Source organism: Narcine bancroftii, chromosome 8 (assembly GCF_036971445.1).
Source record: "Narcine bancroftii isolate sNarBan1 chromosome 8, sNarBan1.hap1, whole genome shotgun sequence".
NCBI classification, from domain to species: Eukaryota; Metazoa; Chordata; class Chondrichthyes; order Torpediniformes; family Narcinidae; genus Narcine; species Narcine bancroftii.
Genome location: NC_091476.1, coordinates 73,923,985 through 73,940,969, shown reverse-complemented (window position 1 = coordinate 73,940,969; position 16,985 = coordinate 73,923,985). Strand labels below are relative to the sequence as shown.

General features: G+C 51.4%; 1 protein-coding gene across 8 annotated transcripts in view; it reads left to right on the top strand.

Annotated features, from left to right (window-relative positions):
* The window catches only part of LOC138740875 (kinesin light chain 2-like), a 61,600-nt gene that overhangs the window by 25,303 nt on the left and 19,312 nt on the right, over positions 1 to 16,985 (top strand). For all 8 annotated transcript variants that reach the window (XM_069894128.1, XM_069894122.1, XM_069894125.1 and 5 more), the window contains 8 exons: positions 3,601 to 3,688; positions 4,122 to 4,223; positions 6,431 to 6,604; positions 8,374 to 8,473; positions 8,954 to 9,006; positions 9,892 to 9,959; positions 12,725 to 12,833; positions 15,843 to 16,004. In XM_069894128.1, coding sequence (XP_069750229.1) covers positions 3,601 to 3,688; positions 4,122 to 4,223; positions 6,431 to 6,604; positions 8,374 to 8,473; positions 8,954 to 9,006; positions 9,892 to 9,959; positions 12,725 to 12,833; positions 15,843 to 16,004 — 856 coding nt within the window. The remainder of the gene's footprint in view (positions 1 to 3,600; positions 3,689 to 4,121; positions 4,224 to 6,430; positions 6,605 to 8,373; positions 8,474 to 8,953; positions 9,007 to 9,891; positions 9,960 to 12,724; positions 12,834 to 15,842; positions 16,005 to 16,985) is intronic.

Here is a 16,985-nt window from a genome sequence, read left to right as displayed (position 1 = left end):
AGTCGTCTTGTAATTTTTTCATTAATGGATGGTAATTGAGTTTATATAGATGGCCGAGGTTTTTATTTAGTTGTATACCTAGGTATCGCATTGCTTGTGTTTGCCATCTAAATGGCGATTCTTTCTTAAACTTTGCGAAATCCGCATTATTCATTGACATTGCTTCATTTTTATTTGCGTTGATCTTGTACCCCAATGCTTCTCCATATTCCTTCAATTTCTTATGTAATTCTTTTATTGATATTTCTGGTTCTGTTAAGTATACTATAACGTCATCTGCAAATAGACTGATTTTATATTCCTTCTCTTTTATATTTATCCCTCTTATTTTATTTTCTGTTCTTATCAGTTCTGCTAGTGGTTCTATCGCTAACGCGAACAGCGAGGGAGATAGTGGACATCCCTGCCTTGTTGATCTGCTTAAGTTAAATTGTTTTGATATATATCCATTTACTGTCATTTTCGCCAATGGCCCCTTATATAATGCTTTAATCCAATTAATATATTTCTCTGGTAGGCTGAATTTTTGTAGTACTTTGAATAAATAATTCCGTTCTACTCTGTCAAAGGCCTTCTCTGCATCAAAAGCAACCGCAACTGTTGGAGTTTTATTTCCTTCTACTGCATGAATTAAGTTAATAAATTTACAAATATTGTCTGTTGTTCGTCTTTTTTTAATAAATCCAGTTTGGTCTAGATTTACTATTTTTGGTACATAGTCGGCTAATCTGTTTGCTAATAGTTTAGCTATTATCTTATAATCTGTGTTAAGTAGAGATATTGGTCTATATGACGCTGGTACAAGTGGATCTTTCCCTGTCTTTGGTATTACTGTAATTATTGCTGTTTTGCATGAATCTGGTATGCTTTGTGTTTTATCAATCTGGTTGATTACTTCCAGGAGGGGAGGAATTAATAAGTCTTTAAATGTTTTATAGAATTCTATTGGGAATCCATATTCTCCTGGTGTTTTATTATTTGGTAGTTTTTTTTATTATCTCTTGTATTTCTACTATTCCAAATGGTTCTGTTAATTTATTTTGTTCCTCTATTTGTAATTTTAGTAGTTCAATTTTAGTTAAAAATTCATCTATTTTGTCTTCTTTCCCTTCATTTGATATAGTGGCTCGTAGAATTCCCTGAAGTTTTCATTGATTTCCGTTGGATTATATGTAATTTGTTTGTCCTTTTTCCTTAATGCCAATACCATTCTTTTAGTTTGTTCTGTCTTAAGCTGCCATGCTAGAATTTTGTGCGTTTTTTCTCCTAGCTCATAATATTTGTTTTGTCTTCATTATGTTCTTCTCCACCTTATATGTTTGTAGTGTTTCATATTTTATTTTTTTATCTGCCAATTCTCTTCTTTTAGTTGTGTCTTCCTTTATTGCTAATTCTTTTTCTATATTTGCTATTTCCCTTTCCAACTGTTCTGTTTCCCGATTGTAGTCCTTCTTCATCTTAGTTACATAACTTATTATTTGCCCTCTGATGAACGCTTTCATTGCATCCCATAGTATAAACTTATCTTTCACTGATTCCGTATTTATTTCAAAGTACATTTTAATTTGTCGTTCAATTAATTCTCTAAAATCTTGTCTTTTAAGTAGCATGGAGTTTAATCTCCATCTATACATTCTTGGTGGGATGTCCTCTAACTCTATTGTCAATAACAGGGGTGAGTGGTCCGATAATAGTCTAGCTTTATATTCCGTTTTCCTAACTCTCCCTTGAATGTGGGCTGATAACAGGAATAGGTCTATCCTTGAGTATGTTTTATGTCTACCCGAATAATATGAATATTCCTTTTCCTTTGGGTGTTGTTTCCTCCATATATCCAAAAGTTGCATTTCTTGCATCAATTTAATTATAAATTTGGTTACTTTGTTCTTTCTGTTAGTTTTTTTTTCCAGTTTTATCCATGTTTGAGTCCAAATTAAGGTTGAAATCCCCTCCTATTACTATGTTCCCTTGCATATCTGCTATCTTCAAAAAGATATCTTGCATAAATTTTTGATCTTCTTCATTAGGTGAGTATACATTGAGTAAATTCCAAAATTCTGTATATATCTGACATTTTATCATTACATATCTCCCTGCTGGATCTATTATTTCCTCTTCTATTTTAATTGGTACATTTTTATTGATTAATATAGCTACTCCTCTGGCTTTTGAATTATATGATGCTCCTGTTACATGTCCTATCCAATCTCCCTTTAATTTCTTGTGTTCCATTTCAGTTAGATGTGTTTCTTGTACGAATGCTATATCAATTTTTTCTTTTTTCAGTAAATTTAACAGTTTCCCTTTTGATTTGGTTATGTATTCCATTAATATTTAAATTCATATAGTTCAACATAGTCATTTCATACTTTGTTTATCTTTCCTTTCCGTTTCCTCATCACCACCTTCCCTTCTTATCCATTTCTGCTTTCTTTTTTTGAACACATTATAAGACAACATTTCTAAAACATAAAATATTTCCACTATTCTCATATCTAAAATTCCTTTAACCCCAATAGTCCCTCCCCTTTCTGAGTTGCCCTTTGTCCCTTGTCGGGCAACCACATCTCCTCTCTCCATTTGGATTCGAATCCGCTCGCAAGCGCCAACTGATTTCGCAGTGACTGTTATTCTTCCCCACCTGGCCCCCCAGAAAAGATTTTAATCTTCACATATAACAAAGCTAACTCTCTTAATTCTCTCCTTACTTCCTTTCTTCCCTTTCTTAGTTATACTTTATTCTTCTTTATATATAGTTTGTTGTCATTTTTGTTCTTGTTACATCTCTTGCGCACTTTTGTTTGGCTCCGTGAGCCATTTTTATAGTCCCGATTTCAGGGCTTCCACTGACCTCAGGGAGCGGGCTTCTCTCTCCACGGTGAGCCTCCTCGTACCAGTAAGGCCTTCACCTTCCTCCTCCGACGTCCTTCCTTCTTCTTCCCGTTTTTTTTGGTTTTTCTTTCTTCACTGCCATTTTCTCCACACTTTTACTTTCACTTTGTTATGGTTTCTGAGTTAGTGCCTTTGTTTTTTCTCTATCTTTTTTTTACTTTTCTGAAGAGGGCTGGAGTTCCCCTACCGGCCACTACTCCATCACGTGACTCCTCCCTTGCAGAGGAGTTGACGGGAGATTCATATGGGATGGGCGCAAATGGGGTAGGGACGGTGATTAGCACACATTTGATGGGTTGAAGGGCAACCAATCGATCCGGAAGACATTTCACCCACAAAAGAGTCCTGAAACTATGGGGCAGTGACTTGGGGTGGTGTGGGGAGTGAGGGGAGAGGGTGATCCTCATGAGGATTTGGAGTGATGGGAGTGGAGAGGAGAGGGTGATTCTCATGAGGATTTGGAGGGAGTGGAGGGGAGAGGGCGATCCTCATGAGGAGTAGGACCCCTCCCATCTTCCCCTAAAATTTGGGAGGGCGGGCTCCTAATCAGAGGTCGGGGTCTCGGGTGAGTGAGATTTCAGAGGGAATTGATAGGTGTGGGGGCTGGTGCAGTTCCGGGGGCGAGTGAGGGGAAGATGGGCTGAAGGCCCTGCATGGTGTTTCAGAAACTGACTGCTGTTTTATTTCCCCCCCCCCCCCCTAAACCAGAGACCAGAACAAATACAAGGAGGCGGCACATCTCCTGAACGATGCCCTCAATATTCGGGAGAAGACCCTGGGTCATGACCACCCGGCAGTGAGTGGGGCTGTGGGAAGGGGAATTGCTCTGTCTCCACCCTCTTTCCTGCTGCAGATCCCTGCCCCTCACTCCCTCCCCGCCCTGGGTATCCTCTCCATCTCCGACCACATGGACCGATCCTTCCTCTTCCCTCTCTCTCCATGGATCCTCACCTTGCTCAGTCTCCCAAACCCCAGGCCCCAACTTTCCCCCACTCCCTCAACCAATCCTGGCTCTTCCCCCCCCCCCCCCACCCCCATCCCGTTCCAATCTCTCTTCACCCTCCCTCCCTCCAGGCTCCAGGCTGTCTCCCACTCCCTCACCCCTCTGAGCCCTGGTTCTCCTCTCTTCAACCCCCTTCAAGCCCTGGCTTCCCCACGCCTCTCCTGCCCTCGATTCCTTTCCCTCTGCCCCACCCTGACCCTAACCAGCCTCGTGTGCCCTCTCCTAGGTAGCAGCCACCCTCAACAACCTAGCTGTGCTGTGCGGCAAGCGGGGGAAGTACCGGGAGGCCGAGCCGCTCTGCAAGAGGGCCCTGGAGATCAGGGAAAAGGTGGGTGAGGCGCAGCTGAACACCACTACAAGGCACCGCACACCTGTCAGGCAGCTCGCTCGACCCATGAGGCGGTGGCAGCCATGACTCCAGCGCTCATCACCCACAACTTGTTGCCCCACGCAGGCCTGGGAGTGCCTGCCCCACTCAGCCCTCCCTCCCTGTTTTCTCCCAGTAACCCTGACTAATCTAATACTTGTCGATCTCTGCCTTAAATACCCCCAACGGCCTCGCTTCCACGGCTGCCTGAACCTGCGAGGCAGTTAAGTGCCAGTTGTACTGGTGACAGCAAGGATATTGGATTTTTCTCCCCGCCGGGCATTACCAAACTGAATGGGTTTGTACAACAACCCAGTAAGTTTTGTGCTACAGATTTAATTACATTCTCAGTTCCCATTGGTGAGATTTCAACCATGTCTCTAAACCAGTCATTCTTAACCTTTTTTTATGGCTATGGCCCATTTTGAACTCTTCTCAAACTTTATGGGCACTTTTAGTACTCTCGTGTGCACAAAAATCTAATGTGGTGCAAATTTTTTTTCCCTGTGACAAAAGTCTGAGTGCATTGAATACTTGTGCAAATGTAAACTTGAAATTGCTTCAAGATAATTTTGTCCCTGCCCATCTCACTTAGCTGATTGAATTGTATCAGCATGTTTTAACACAATTCAGGTATGATTAACTACTTGCTTAACCGACTAACTAGTTAATAGAAACCGTTAACTAAGAGATTATTTTCAAAAAATATAATTATTAATTACAGGAAGTGCCTAATCTTTTATCCGGAATTCTAAAAACTGGCAGTTTTTTTGGTAGATGACATCTGCTCATCAAAGATGGAGTTTAGCACCAAACATTGACCTGAAGCGGCCCTCGCTCAACTCCCGTGTAACCTGTCACAATGCGCTACTTTTTAGGTGCCTCCGAATTACCCTTACTGATGCCCGTCCAGTTATCGCGGCGCTTTCGGTTGGCCCGTCAATGGCCATCATTGCTATCCAAAATCACCCGCGGAGCTGAAACTGCTGTACCAGCGGCTGGTACAGCGGGGGGGGTGGGGGTTGCGAGGGGGAGAGATGGCATCGCAACTCAAGCGGGTGGGTGGGTGAGACAGCAGTGTGATGGGCGGGCGAGGGTGGGAGAGGTGTCAGCACGATTCAGGCAGGCAGGGGGGTGGAAATGGCAGCTGACTCGTGGTGAGGGGGAGAGAGACACCAGCATGACTCAGGAAATGGGGTGGGCAGTGGATACAGCAAGGTGACTCAGGCAGGATTAAAGGGATGGAAATTAAAATGATTCCAAAATCTGGAAGATTTCGAACTACAGCAGGTGTCCAGTCCCAATGATCCTGGTTAAAAGGTTAGGCACCTGTACTACATTATTTTGGGTAACTAACCTTTTGTGTGCACATTAATGTCCTTTGTGGACTGGTTGCAAGCACACGCGCACAGCTCAGCGGGAACAGTGTTTATAGGTTTCCTTCCCTGTGAAGTCTAGTTAATTTCTTAAAATTTAAATTTAGACATACAGCACAGTAACAGGCCCTTCCGGCCCACCAGCCTGTGCCGCTCAAATATTTCGACATTCAACCCGGTCAGTACGTTTTGAAGGGTGGGAGGAAACCGGAGCCCCTGGGTAAAACCCATGCAGACGCAGGGTGAGCTCTTCATGGATAGCACCAGATTTGAACCCTGGTCCTGATGGCTGGCTCGGTACCAGCATTGTGCTAACTGCCAGGCACATCTCTCCTGCTCACGACATGATGATTTCAGTCTGTGCCCCCACCTGCGGCACGGTTAGTGCAACGTTGTTACCGTGCCAGTGATCCGGGTTAGAATCCACCTCTGTAAGGAGTTCACACGTTCTCCCCGTCTCTTCGTGGGTTTCCTCCGGGAGCTCTGATTTCCTCCCACCCTCTTAAATGTACCGGGAGTTGTAGGTTAATTGGGTGTAAATTGGGCAGCATGGGCTCGTGGGCTGGAAGGGCCTGTTACCCTGCTGCGTGTCTAAATTTAAAAAAATTTAAATGTACCCCCCCCCCATTGAGATCAAGGTCTACAACTGGCTCAGTACAGTTGCCAGTGCACCTCAATGAACCCGTGGCACAGGTGGGGGTGGTGGTCACAAGCTCTGGGACAGAGATGGAAGGGGCTTGAGTTAAACGTCCAGTTTCTCCCTCCCTCCCCACACCCCAAACGCGGGGCCAGGTTTTAGGCAAGTTCCACCCGGATGTGGCCAAGCAGCTGAACAACCTGGCTCTGCTGTGCCAGAACCAGGGCAAGTATGAGGAGGTGGAGAGGTACTACCAGCACGCCCTGGAGATCTACGAGTCCCGACTAGGACCCGACGACCCCAATGTGGCCAAGACGAAGAACAACCTGGTAAGGGCCTGGCGCCAACTGTACGTCACCCTCCCTGCTCACCCAGCACCTACTCACCCGTACACTTCTAGATGTTTTAAATTTACATTTTTACATATAATCTTTTAAAAATATTAAATTTAAATTTTCTCTCTTTTAAATATTTTTATTAATATTGAAATTTCACATCCAAAAATACAGAGAACACAGATAATATGTTAAAATTCAAAATGATACATTACACTTAGATTAAAGGTTCTCCACATTTTAATCAGATTATATTTGTATTGAGATATTATTTTATTATTTGAAAAAAAATGAAAATCTAAACCCACCACTGAGAACAAATCTAAGATGTATTCCCTCGTTGTGATACATGAAACAATGGAGATGCTTCATCTGTCCTGGACCATGTCAGTCTTGAGAAATATTGGAACAAAGTATTTCAGACTTTCTCTGCTCTTTTTAAAGTTAATTTTAAACCTTATTCCTTAACTGCATTATTTGATATTATTGGAGTGACATAACTTTAATGCCATCTGAGCTTCATGTATTAGCTTTTATTTCTCTTGTGGCCAGGCGGGCGGCGTTGCTCAGATGCAGGGATGTTACCCCTGCTCATCATGCTCAATGGCTACATGACGTCATCTTCAAGAAGATTCGATGATCAATTTCCGATTTGAATTTCAATTTTCAAACACTGTGGGGTCCCTTTTAAATTGTTTTTATAATCTTAAATTTAATTACATTTTAAATTAACTTAAGATTTATTTTTACATTTTAAAAATTTTTACTTTAACATTTTAAAATTTATTCAATTTAGACATAAAGTACGGTAACCAGCCCCTTCAGCCCACGTGCCCATCTGCCCAATTACACCCAAATTAACCTACAACCCCCAGTACATTTTGTTTGAAGGGTGGGGGGGAATCCCACGCAGACATGGGGAGAACGTACAAACTCCTTACAGACAGCCCAGGATTCGATCCCTGGTCCCGATCACTGGTGCTGTAACAGTATTGGGCTAACCAAGCTGCCCTACACTAATCGTGCTGCCCTTCTCCTCTTTAACGTGGCCTGCCTCCTTCCTCAGTCCTGAGGTAGGGCTTTGACCTGAAACGTTGACTGTCTATTTCCCTATAGATGCAGCAGTCCCTATAGACGTTATCGATGAAGGGGAGGGTTTTACCTGTGTCCTTCTAGGCTGTGTCCACTATCTTTTACAGAGCTTTACGCTCAGGGATATAGGTGTCTCCATACCAGACTGTGATGCATCTAGTTAGCGCACTTTCCACCACACCCCTGTAGAAATTTGCCAGGGTTACCAATGTCCTACTAATCTTCTGCAAACTCCCAAGGAAATAGAAGTGGTGACGAGCTTTCTTCATGATGCCATTAGAGTGTTGGATCAAGGAAAGATCCACCGAGATAGTGACTCCCAAGAACTTAAATTTGCTCACTCTCTCTGCCTCTTGATTTCCCACAATGATCACTGGGTCATAAACCTCTGGTTTTCCCTCTTGAAGTCAACGCTCAGCTCTGGTTTTGGTGACATTGAGGGCGAGATTGCTGTTGGTTTAAGCTGGGCTTTGTGCATTAGAGAGGGGTTCAGCAGCGCATTCTGCTCCACAACTGGCTGCCCTGCAGTTCCTGCTGGAGATTCTGAAGCCATGGCATTGAAACCTCCCTGTGTAATAGCAAGGTTTGAAAGGTAGAATTAAGAGACAGCAGATGTTCTTTTGTATAAACCTTCTTCAAAAAATCTTTTTCTTTTTCCCCTTTTCTCTCAGGCATCCTGTTACCTTAAACAGGGCAAATATCGAGAGGCAGAATCCTTGTACAAGGAGATTTTAACCAGAGCACATGAGAAAGAATTTGGCTCAGTTAGTGGTAAGTGAGGCTCCCTCTGTACCATCCCATCGCACAATCCCGGGGTCAGACACAGTGAATCTCCCTCCACACCGTCCCATCACACACTCCCAGGGTCAGATACAGAGTGAAGCTCCCTCTGCACCGTCCTATCACACACTCCCAGGGCCAGATACAGAATGAAGCTCCCTCCCCACCGTCCTGTCACACACTCACGGGGTCAGACACAGAGTGAAGCTCCCTCCCCACCGTCCTGTCACACACTCACGGGGTCAGACACAGAGTGAAGCTCCCTCCACACCGCACTGTCCCGTCACACACTCCTGGGGTCAGACACAGGGTGGAGCTCCCTCTGCACTATCCCATCACACACTCCAAGGGGTCAGACAAAGACAAAGATCGGCAATAAATGCAGACACTCCCACTAGCAGGCGTAAGGAGAGAGCTGGTGATGTGGAAACCTTTGCCTCGGACCGACAATGTCATTCTAACCACCTGTAGGGGAGAACAAACCTATTTGGATGCATGCGGAAGAAAGAGAGGAACAAAGCAAGGTAAGCATCTGGGGGTGGGGGAGGGGGGTCATCACTCTTCCCCAACCTCCCTTGGTGTCTTTCTGCCAGAGGGTTATGGCAGGGATCTGATCCAGGGATTCATGGGGGGGGTGGAGGGTTTACAGAAACATTAACATTCCCCAGAGTGGGGTCACAGGCTGGGGTGTGATTCAGGAGTTCAGGGGGTTTATATTAGAATAACAGATCCCCGGGAGTGGGTCACAGGCTGGGGTCTGATCCAGGGGTTTGGGGTGGTTTATATATAGAATAACAGGTCTCCGGTAGTGGGTCACAGGCTGGGGTCTGATTCAGGAGTTATGGGGGGGGTTTATATATAGAATAACAGATCCCCGGGAGTGGGTCACAGGCTAGGGTCTGATTCAGGGGTTCAGATGGGTTTATATATAGAATAACAGATCCCCAGGGGTGGGTTACAGGCTGGGATCTGATCCAGGGGTTTGGGGGTTTATATATAGAATAACAGATCCCCGGGAGTGGGTCACAGGTTGGGATCTGACATAGGGGTTCGGGTGGTTTATATAGAGAATAACAGATCCCCGGGAGTGGGTCACAGGTTGGGATCTGATATAGGGGTTCGGGTGGTTTATATATAGAAAATGTAAAAAATAACAGATCGCTGGGAGTTGGTCACCAGCTAGGGCCTGATCCAGGGTTTAAGCAGTTAGTTCATGTTAGTAGTGGATACAGGCTGGGATCAGATTCAGGAGTTGGTGGGAGGAGGGGTGGGGGTTATATAAAAGATTTATATATGTGTGTGTGTCTGTGTGTGTGTGTGTGTGTGTGTGTGTATATATATAGATAGAATAACTGATTCCCAGGAGTGGGTCACAGATCCGGATCTGATTGTTTGTACTTCTGTGACAGGGCAAGAGGAGAGACGGTGTCCTGTACTGGGAGTATGGAAATTGGTACAAGACTTGCAAAGTTGACAGGTGTGATTCCCTGTTCTGATTGCAGACTTAATGTTGTTCACTCAATCCTGGAAAAAAACACACTGGTTCATAAAGATTCAGGCACTGAGTGAAGCTCCCTCCGCACCTTCCCATCACACACTCCCGAAGTTCCGTTGGCACCATCCCATCACACTCTCCCGGGGTCAGACACAGAGTGAAGCTCCCTCCACACCGTTCCATCACACACTCCGGGGTCAGACACAGAATGAAGCTCTCTCCGCACCATCCCATCACACACTCCGGGGTCAGACACAGAATGAAGCTCTCTCCGCACCATCCCATCACACACTCCCAGGGTCAGACAAAGTGAAGCTCCCTCTGCACTGTCCCATCACACACTCCCGGGGTCAGACACAGAGTGAAGCTCCCACCGCACCGTCCCGTCACACACTCCCGGGGTCAGACACAGAGTGAAGCTCCCTCCACACCGTTCCATCACACACTCCAGGGTCAGACACAGAATGAAGCTCCCTCCACACCGTTCCATCGCACACTCCGGGGTCAGACACAGAATGAAGCTCTCTCCGCACCATCCCATCACACACTCCCAGGGTCAGACAAAGTGAAGCTCCCTCTGCACTGTCCCATCACACACTCCCGGGGTCAGACACAGAGTGAAGCTCCCACCGCACCGTCCCGTCACACACTCCCGGGGTCAGACACAGAGTGAAGTTCCCACCGCACCGTCTCGTCACACACTCCCGGGGTCAGACACAGAGTGAAGCTCCCACCGCACCGTCTCGTCACACACTCCCAGGGTCAAACACAGAGTGAAGCTCCCTCCACACTTGCCCATCACACATTCCCAGGGTAGACACAGTTCCCTCAATGGTTTGTTTTCTTCATGTAAAGGTCATCATGGAGTTACGAAGCTCGTAACAGGCCATTTGGCCCAATATCTCCAAGCTTCTGTGCTGGTCCAATTTGCCTGTATTTGGTCCCTTTCTCTCTAAGCCATTATTTATCCAAATGTCTTTTTACAAACATTATAATTGTTCCCTATTCTTCATATTGCTCTGGCAACTTGATTCAGACACGGTCCACCCTCAGAGAGAAACATTTGCCCCTCGTCCCTCTGAAATCTCTTTCTTCTCACCTAACTCTGGATTTATTAACCCTGGGGGGGGGGGGGGCGTGATCATTTTATAACCCTCTAAAGGTCACCGCTCATCCTCCTGTACTCTGCAGCATTAAACAGTCCCAACCGGTCCAACCACTCCTTGTAACTCAGACCGTCCAATCCAGGAAGACCAACACCCAGAGGCACGAGAACAGCTTCATCCCCTCCGCTATCAGATTTCTAAACAGACAATGAACCACAGACTCAACCTCACTTTCTCTTATTTTTGCACTCGTTTATATATATATATTTTTTGATAACTATGTAATGTTGATGCAAGGGGATAGCCGAGCGGTTAGCGCAACGCTTTTACAGTACCAGCAACCAGGCTTCGAATCCGCGCTGTCTGTAATGCGTTTGTACATTCTCTCCATGTCTTTGTGGGTTTCCTCCAGGAGTTCCAGTTTCCTCCCACCCTCCAAAATGTTCTAGGAGTTGGAGGTCAACTGGGCGACACAGGCTTGATGGCCAAAAGGGCCTGTTACTGTGCTGTATGTCTAAATTTAAATTTTAGAACAACAAATTTCCTGATTCTAAACCGCCTCTCTGCCCATTCTGATTTACTGTTCTTCCTATAGCTGGACGACCAAAACTGCACCCAGTGCTCTAGTTATAGCCTCTCCAACACCTTGCGCAGCTGAATTATGAGGTCCCAGATTTGTACTTTGTACCCCGCCCAACGTAAGCCAGTGTACCCAATGCCATCTACTGCATCCGGAGCTCCCGTTGTGGTCTCCTCTACATCGGAAAGACTGGCCACAGACTGAGAGAACGCCTTGTCAAGCACCTCAGCTCCGTCCGCTGCAATAGCGTGGATTTCCCATTGGCTACCTGTAGAGCTCGTCGAAAGAACCAAAGACTTGTTGATCCAAACCAAGGCTTTTATTAGCAAAAGACCGGAGCTCTTCAGAGGTGGCCAACCAGTCCGGAATGATCCGACCTGGCTAGGGACACAACCCTTTAAGGCCCAGACAATAGGTGTGGCTTAGCTCTCAGCCAATCGCTGTAAGCACAGTCTAGATACAGTAACTATATACACTATGTACATTGGTGATAGATCTGTACTATCACACAACCCACTTCAATTCCCCATCCCATTCCCTTGCTGGCATGTCTGTCCGTGATCTCATGCTCTGCCAGACAGGTCATCCATAAGTTGGAGGAACAATAGCCGTCTTCTGACTTGGTACATCTCCGTTAACACTTTGGACTCCTTGTCCTGTTTAACAGGACTGATTTTGTAATCAACCACCAGCTGGTTCGTAATGGTGTTCATACAGTCGTTTACCCATGGACCCAGTCCAGAGTATACATTATGAAAGGTTAAAAATGCCCAGAGTCTCAAGGGTTAACATCTCCACTTCTACTTCTCCAGTTTCTGTTAAACCACCCCCCCCCCCCCACTCTTGCCCCTGTCACCTTTCCACCCTCTCTGGCCATACACCTGACCCCCTCCCCCCATCTTTGTGCTGTAAGGTAAACAGCCAGTTGGAGGAATGCGTTCTGGCATCAACCGATTTATTCCCCACAGGATTATTCATGTTAAGCCTTAGACAGTCAGGTTGATAGATTCTGACGCTTTGACAGGCTTGATGAAATGAACCTGTACATTGTCTTGGCACAGCCCCACGGTGAATACCACGCTGAGGAGCCTGGGAGCACTATACCGTCGCCAGGGGAAACTGGAAGCTGCAGAGACCTTGGAGGAGTGTGCTACCAAGTCCCGCAAGCAGGTGACAGGGCCTGGGACATGTGGGGTCATGTTTAGGAAGAGTACACCCCTCCCGCTCGCACTAACCTGCTGCCTACACCCCTCCCGCTCGGTGCCTACACCCCTCCCGCTCGGTGCCTACACCCCTCCCGCTCGGTGCCTACACCCCTCCCGCTCGGTGCCTACACCCCTCCCGCTCGGTGCCTACACCCCTCCCGCTCGGTGCCGACACCCCTCCCGCTCGGTGCCGACACCCCTCCCGCTCGGTGCCGACACCCCTCCCACTCGGTGCCGGCGCCCCCCCTCCCCTCTCTCAAACCCCTCCCCTCTCTCAAACCCCTCCCCTCTCTCACCCCCCCCTCTCACCCCCCCTCCCCCCTATCACCCCCCTCCCCTCTCTCACCCCCCCTCCCCTCTCTCACACCCCCTCCCTCTCACCCCCCTCCCTCTCACCCCCCCTCCCCTCTATCACCCCCCCTCCCCTCTATCACCCCCTCCCCTCTATCACCCCCCCTCCACTCTATCACCCCCCTCCACTCTATCACCCCCCTCCCCTCTATCACCCCCCTCCCCTCTATCACACCCCCAACCCTCTCTCACCCCCCCTCCCCTTTCTCACCCCCCTCCCCTCTCTCACCCCCCCTCCCCTCTCTCACCCCCTCCCCTCTCTCACCCCCCCTCCCCTCTCTCACCCCCCCTCCCCTCTCTCACCCCCCCTCCCCTCTCTCTCACCCCCCCTCCCCTCTCTCTCACCCCCCTCCCCTCTCTCACCCCCCCTCCCCTCTCTCACCCCCCCTCCCCTCTCTCACCCCCCCTCCCCTCTCTCACCCCCCCTCCCCTCTCTCACCCCCCCTCCCCTCTCTCACCCCCCCTCCCCTCTCTCACCCCCCCTCCCCTCTCTCACCCCCCTCCCCTCTCTCACCCCTTCCCCTCTCTCACCGCAACTCCCCTCTCTCACCGCCCCTCCCCTCTCTCACCGCCCCTCCCCTCTCTCACCGCCCCTCCCCTCTCTCACCCCCCTCCCCTCTATCAAATCTCTCCCCTCTATCAAACCCCTCCCCTCTCTCACCGCCCCCTCCCCTCTCTCACCGCCCCCTCCCCTCTCTCACCGCCCCCTCCCCTCTCTCACCGCCCCCTCCCCTCTCTCACCGCCCCCTCCCCTCTCTCACCGCCCCCTCCCCTCTCTCACCGCCCCCTCCCCTCTCTCACCGCCCCCTCCCCTCTCTCACCGCCCCCTCCCCTCTCTCACCGCCCCCTCCCCTCTCTCACCGCCCCCTCCCCTCTCTCACCGCCCCCTCCCCTCTTGCCGCTTTCCCCTCTCTCACCGCCCCCTCCCCTCTCTCACCGCCCCCTCCCCTCTCTCACCGCCCCCTCCCCTCTCTCACCGCCCCCTCCCCTCTCTCACCGCCCCCTCCCCTCTCTCACCGCCCCCTCCCCTCTCTCACCGCCCCCTCCCCTCTCTCACCGCCCCCTCCCCTCTCTCACCGCCCCCTCCCCTCTCTCACCGCCCCCTCCCCTCTCTCACCGCCCCCTCCCCTCTCTCACCGCCCCCTCCCCTCTCTCACCGCCCCCTCCCCTCTCTCACCGTCCCCTCCCCTCTCTCACCGTCCCCTCCCCTCTCTCACCGCCCCCTCCCCTCTCTCACCGCCCCCTCCCCTCTCTCACCGCCCCCTCCCCTCTCTCACCGCCCCCTCCCCTCTCTCACCGCCCCCTCCCCTCTCTCACCGCCACCTCCCCTCTCTCACCGCCCCCTCCCCTCTCTCACCGCCCCCTCCCCTCTCTCACCGCCCCCTCCCCTCTCTCAACGCCCCTTCCCCTCTCTCACCGCCCCCTCCCCTCTCTCACTGCCCCCCTCCCTTCTCTCACCACCCCCCTCCCCTCTCTCACCCCCCCCTCTCACCCCCTCCCCTCTCTCACCCCCTCCCCTCTCTCACCCCCTCCCCTCTCTCACCCCCTCCCCTCTCTCACCCCCTCCCCTCTCTCAACCCCTCCCCTCTCTCACCCCCTCCCCTCTCTCACCCCCCTCCCCTCTCACCCCCCTCCCCTCTCTCACCCCCCCTCTCTCACCCCCCCTCCCCTCTCTCACCCCCCCTCCCCTCTCTCACCCCCCTCCCCTCTCTCACCCCCCTCCCCTCTCTCACCCCCCCTCTCTCACCCCCCCTCCCCTCTCTCACCCCCCCTCCCCTCTCTCACCCCCCTCCCCTCTCTCACCGCCCCCTCCCCTCTCTCACCGCCCCCTCCCCTCTCTCACCGCCCCCTCCCCTCTCTCACCGCCCCCTCCCCTCTCTCACCGCCCCCTCCCCTCTCTCACCGCCCCCTCCCCTCTCTCACCGCCCCCTCCCCTCTCTCACCGCCCCCTCCCCTCTCTCACCGCCCCCTCCCCTCTCTCACCGCCCCCTCCCCTCTCTCACCGCCCCCTCCCCTCTCTCACCGCCCCCTCCCCTCTCTCACCGCCCCCTCCCCTCTCTCACCGCCCCCTCCCCTCTCTCACCGCCCCCTCCCCTCTCTCACCGCCCCCTCCCCTCTCTCACCGCCCCCTCCCCTCTCTCACCGCCCCCTCCCCTCTCTCACCGCCCCCTCCCCTCTCTCACTGCCCCCTCCCCTCTCTCACCGCCCCCTCCCCTCTCTCACCGCCCCCTCCCCTCTCTCACCGCCCCCTCCCCTCTCTCACCGCCCCCTCCCCTCTCTCACCGCCCCCTCCCCTCTCTCACCACCCCCCTCCCCTCTCTCACCGCCCCCCTCCCGCCATCTGCTCCCCTCCCTCTTTTATCCATTGCCTACACCCTTGCATCTCCAATGCCTTGCCTCCATCCCTCCCTTCCTCTGGCTGCAGTGCTCTCTCGCGTTCTCTGTCTCTCACCACCTTCCACCACCCCACTCCCCAGCCACTACATCTCTGTTTCTCCCGTCCCCTCCCTCCCCTCTGGTCCACTTCTTGCCCCTCCCGTGTCCTCCTGAGGTTGCCAGGGTGGGAGTGACTGGGGTCTCTGATCCATGTGACAGGAGCGGTCCCTGTGTGTCCTGTCCTCAGGCTCCGGAGACCTCCCACCCATGCCGGATGGTGGAGTTGTTGAAGGACAGCAGTGCAGAGAGTCGGCCCAGCCGGGACCAACTGACTGGGGCCACCGGGGTCGTCAATTACATCATCAATGGGTCTGAGGGCGATGACACAGGAGGAGCCGAGTGGACCGGGGTGAGCAGGGGGAGGGGGCGATGGAGAGGGAATGTTGTGCTCTGGATGTGGTTGGAGAGGAAAGTGTAGCAGGGAGGGAGGGAATGTGGTGCAGTGGGAAGAACATTGAAGATAGAGTGGTGGTGAGGGGGATTGAGGACTTGGGAGGGCCATGTGGCCAGTGTATGCAGTTCTGGATACGGGTCCGGTCACTGCATCACAGGGAGGATGTGGCAGCCACAGAGAGAGTGTGAAAGAGACTCAGCTGAGATGGGGATGAGGGGATGGAACAGAGCGGACAAGGGCGATGGAGGGGACAAGGGCGATGGAGGGGACAAGGGCGATGGAGGGGACAAGGGCGATGGAGGGGACAAGGGCGATGGAGGGGACAAGGGCGATGGAGGGGACAAGGGCGATGGAGGGGACAAGGGCGATGGAGGGGACAAGGGCGATGGAGGGGACAAGGGCGATGGAGGGGACAAGGGCGATGGAGGGGACAAGGGCGATGGAGGGGACAAGGGCGATGGAGGGGACAAGGGCGATGGAGGGGACAAGGGCGATGGAGGGGACAAGGGCGATGGAGGGGACAAGGGCGATGGAGGGGACAAGGGCGATGGAGGGGACAAGGGCGATGGAGGGGACAAGGGCGATGGAGGGGACAAGGGCGATGGAGGGGACAAGGGCGATGGAGGGGACAAGGGCGATGGAGGGGACAAGGGCGATGGAGGGGACAAGGGCGATGGAGGGGACAAGGGCGATGGAGGGGACAAGGGCGATGGAGGGGACAAGGGCGATGGAGGGGACAAGGGCGATGGAGGGGACAAGGGCGATGGAGGGGACAAGGGCGATGGAGGGGACAAGGGCGATGGAGGGGACAAGGGCGATGGAGGGGACAAGGGCGATGGAGGGGACAAGGGCGATGGAGGGGACAAGGGCGATGGAGGGGACAAGGGCGATGGAGGGGACAAGGGCGATGGAGGGGACAAGGGCGATGGAGGGGAC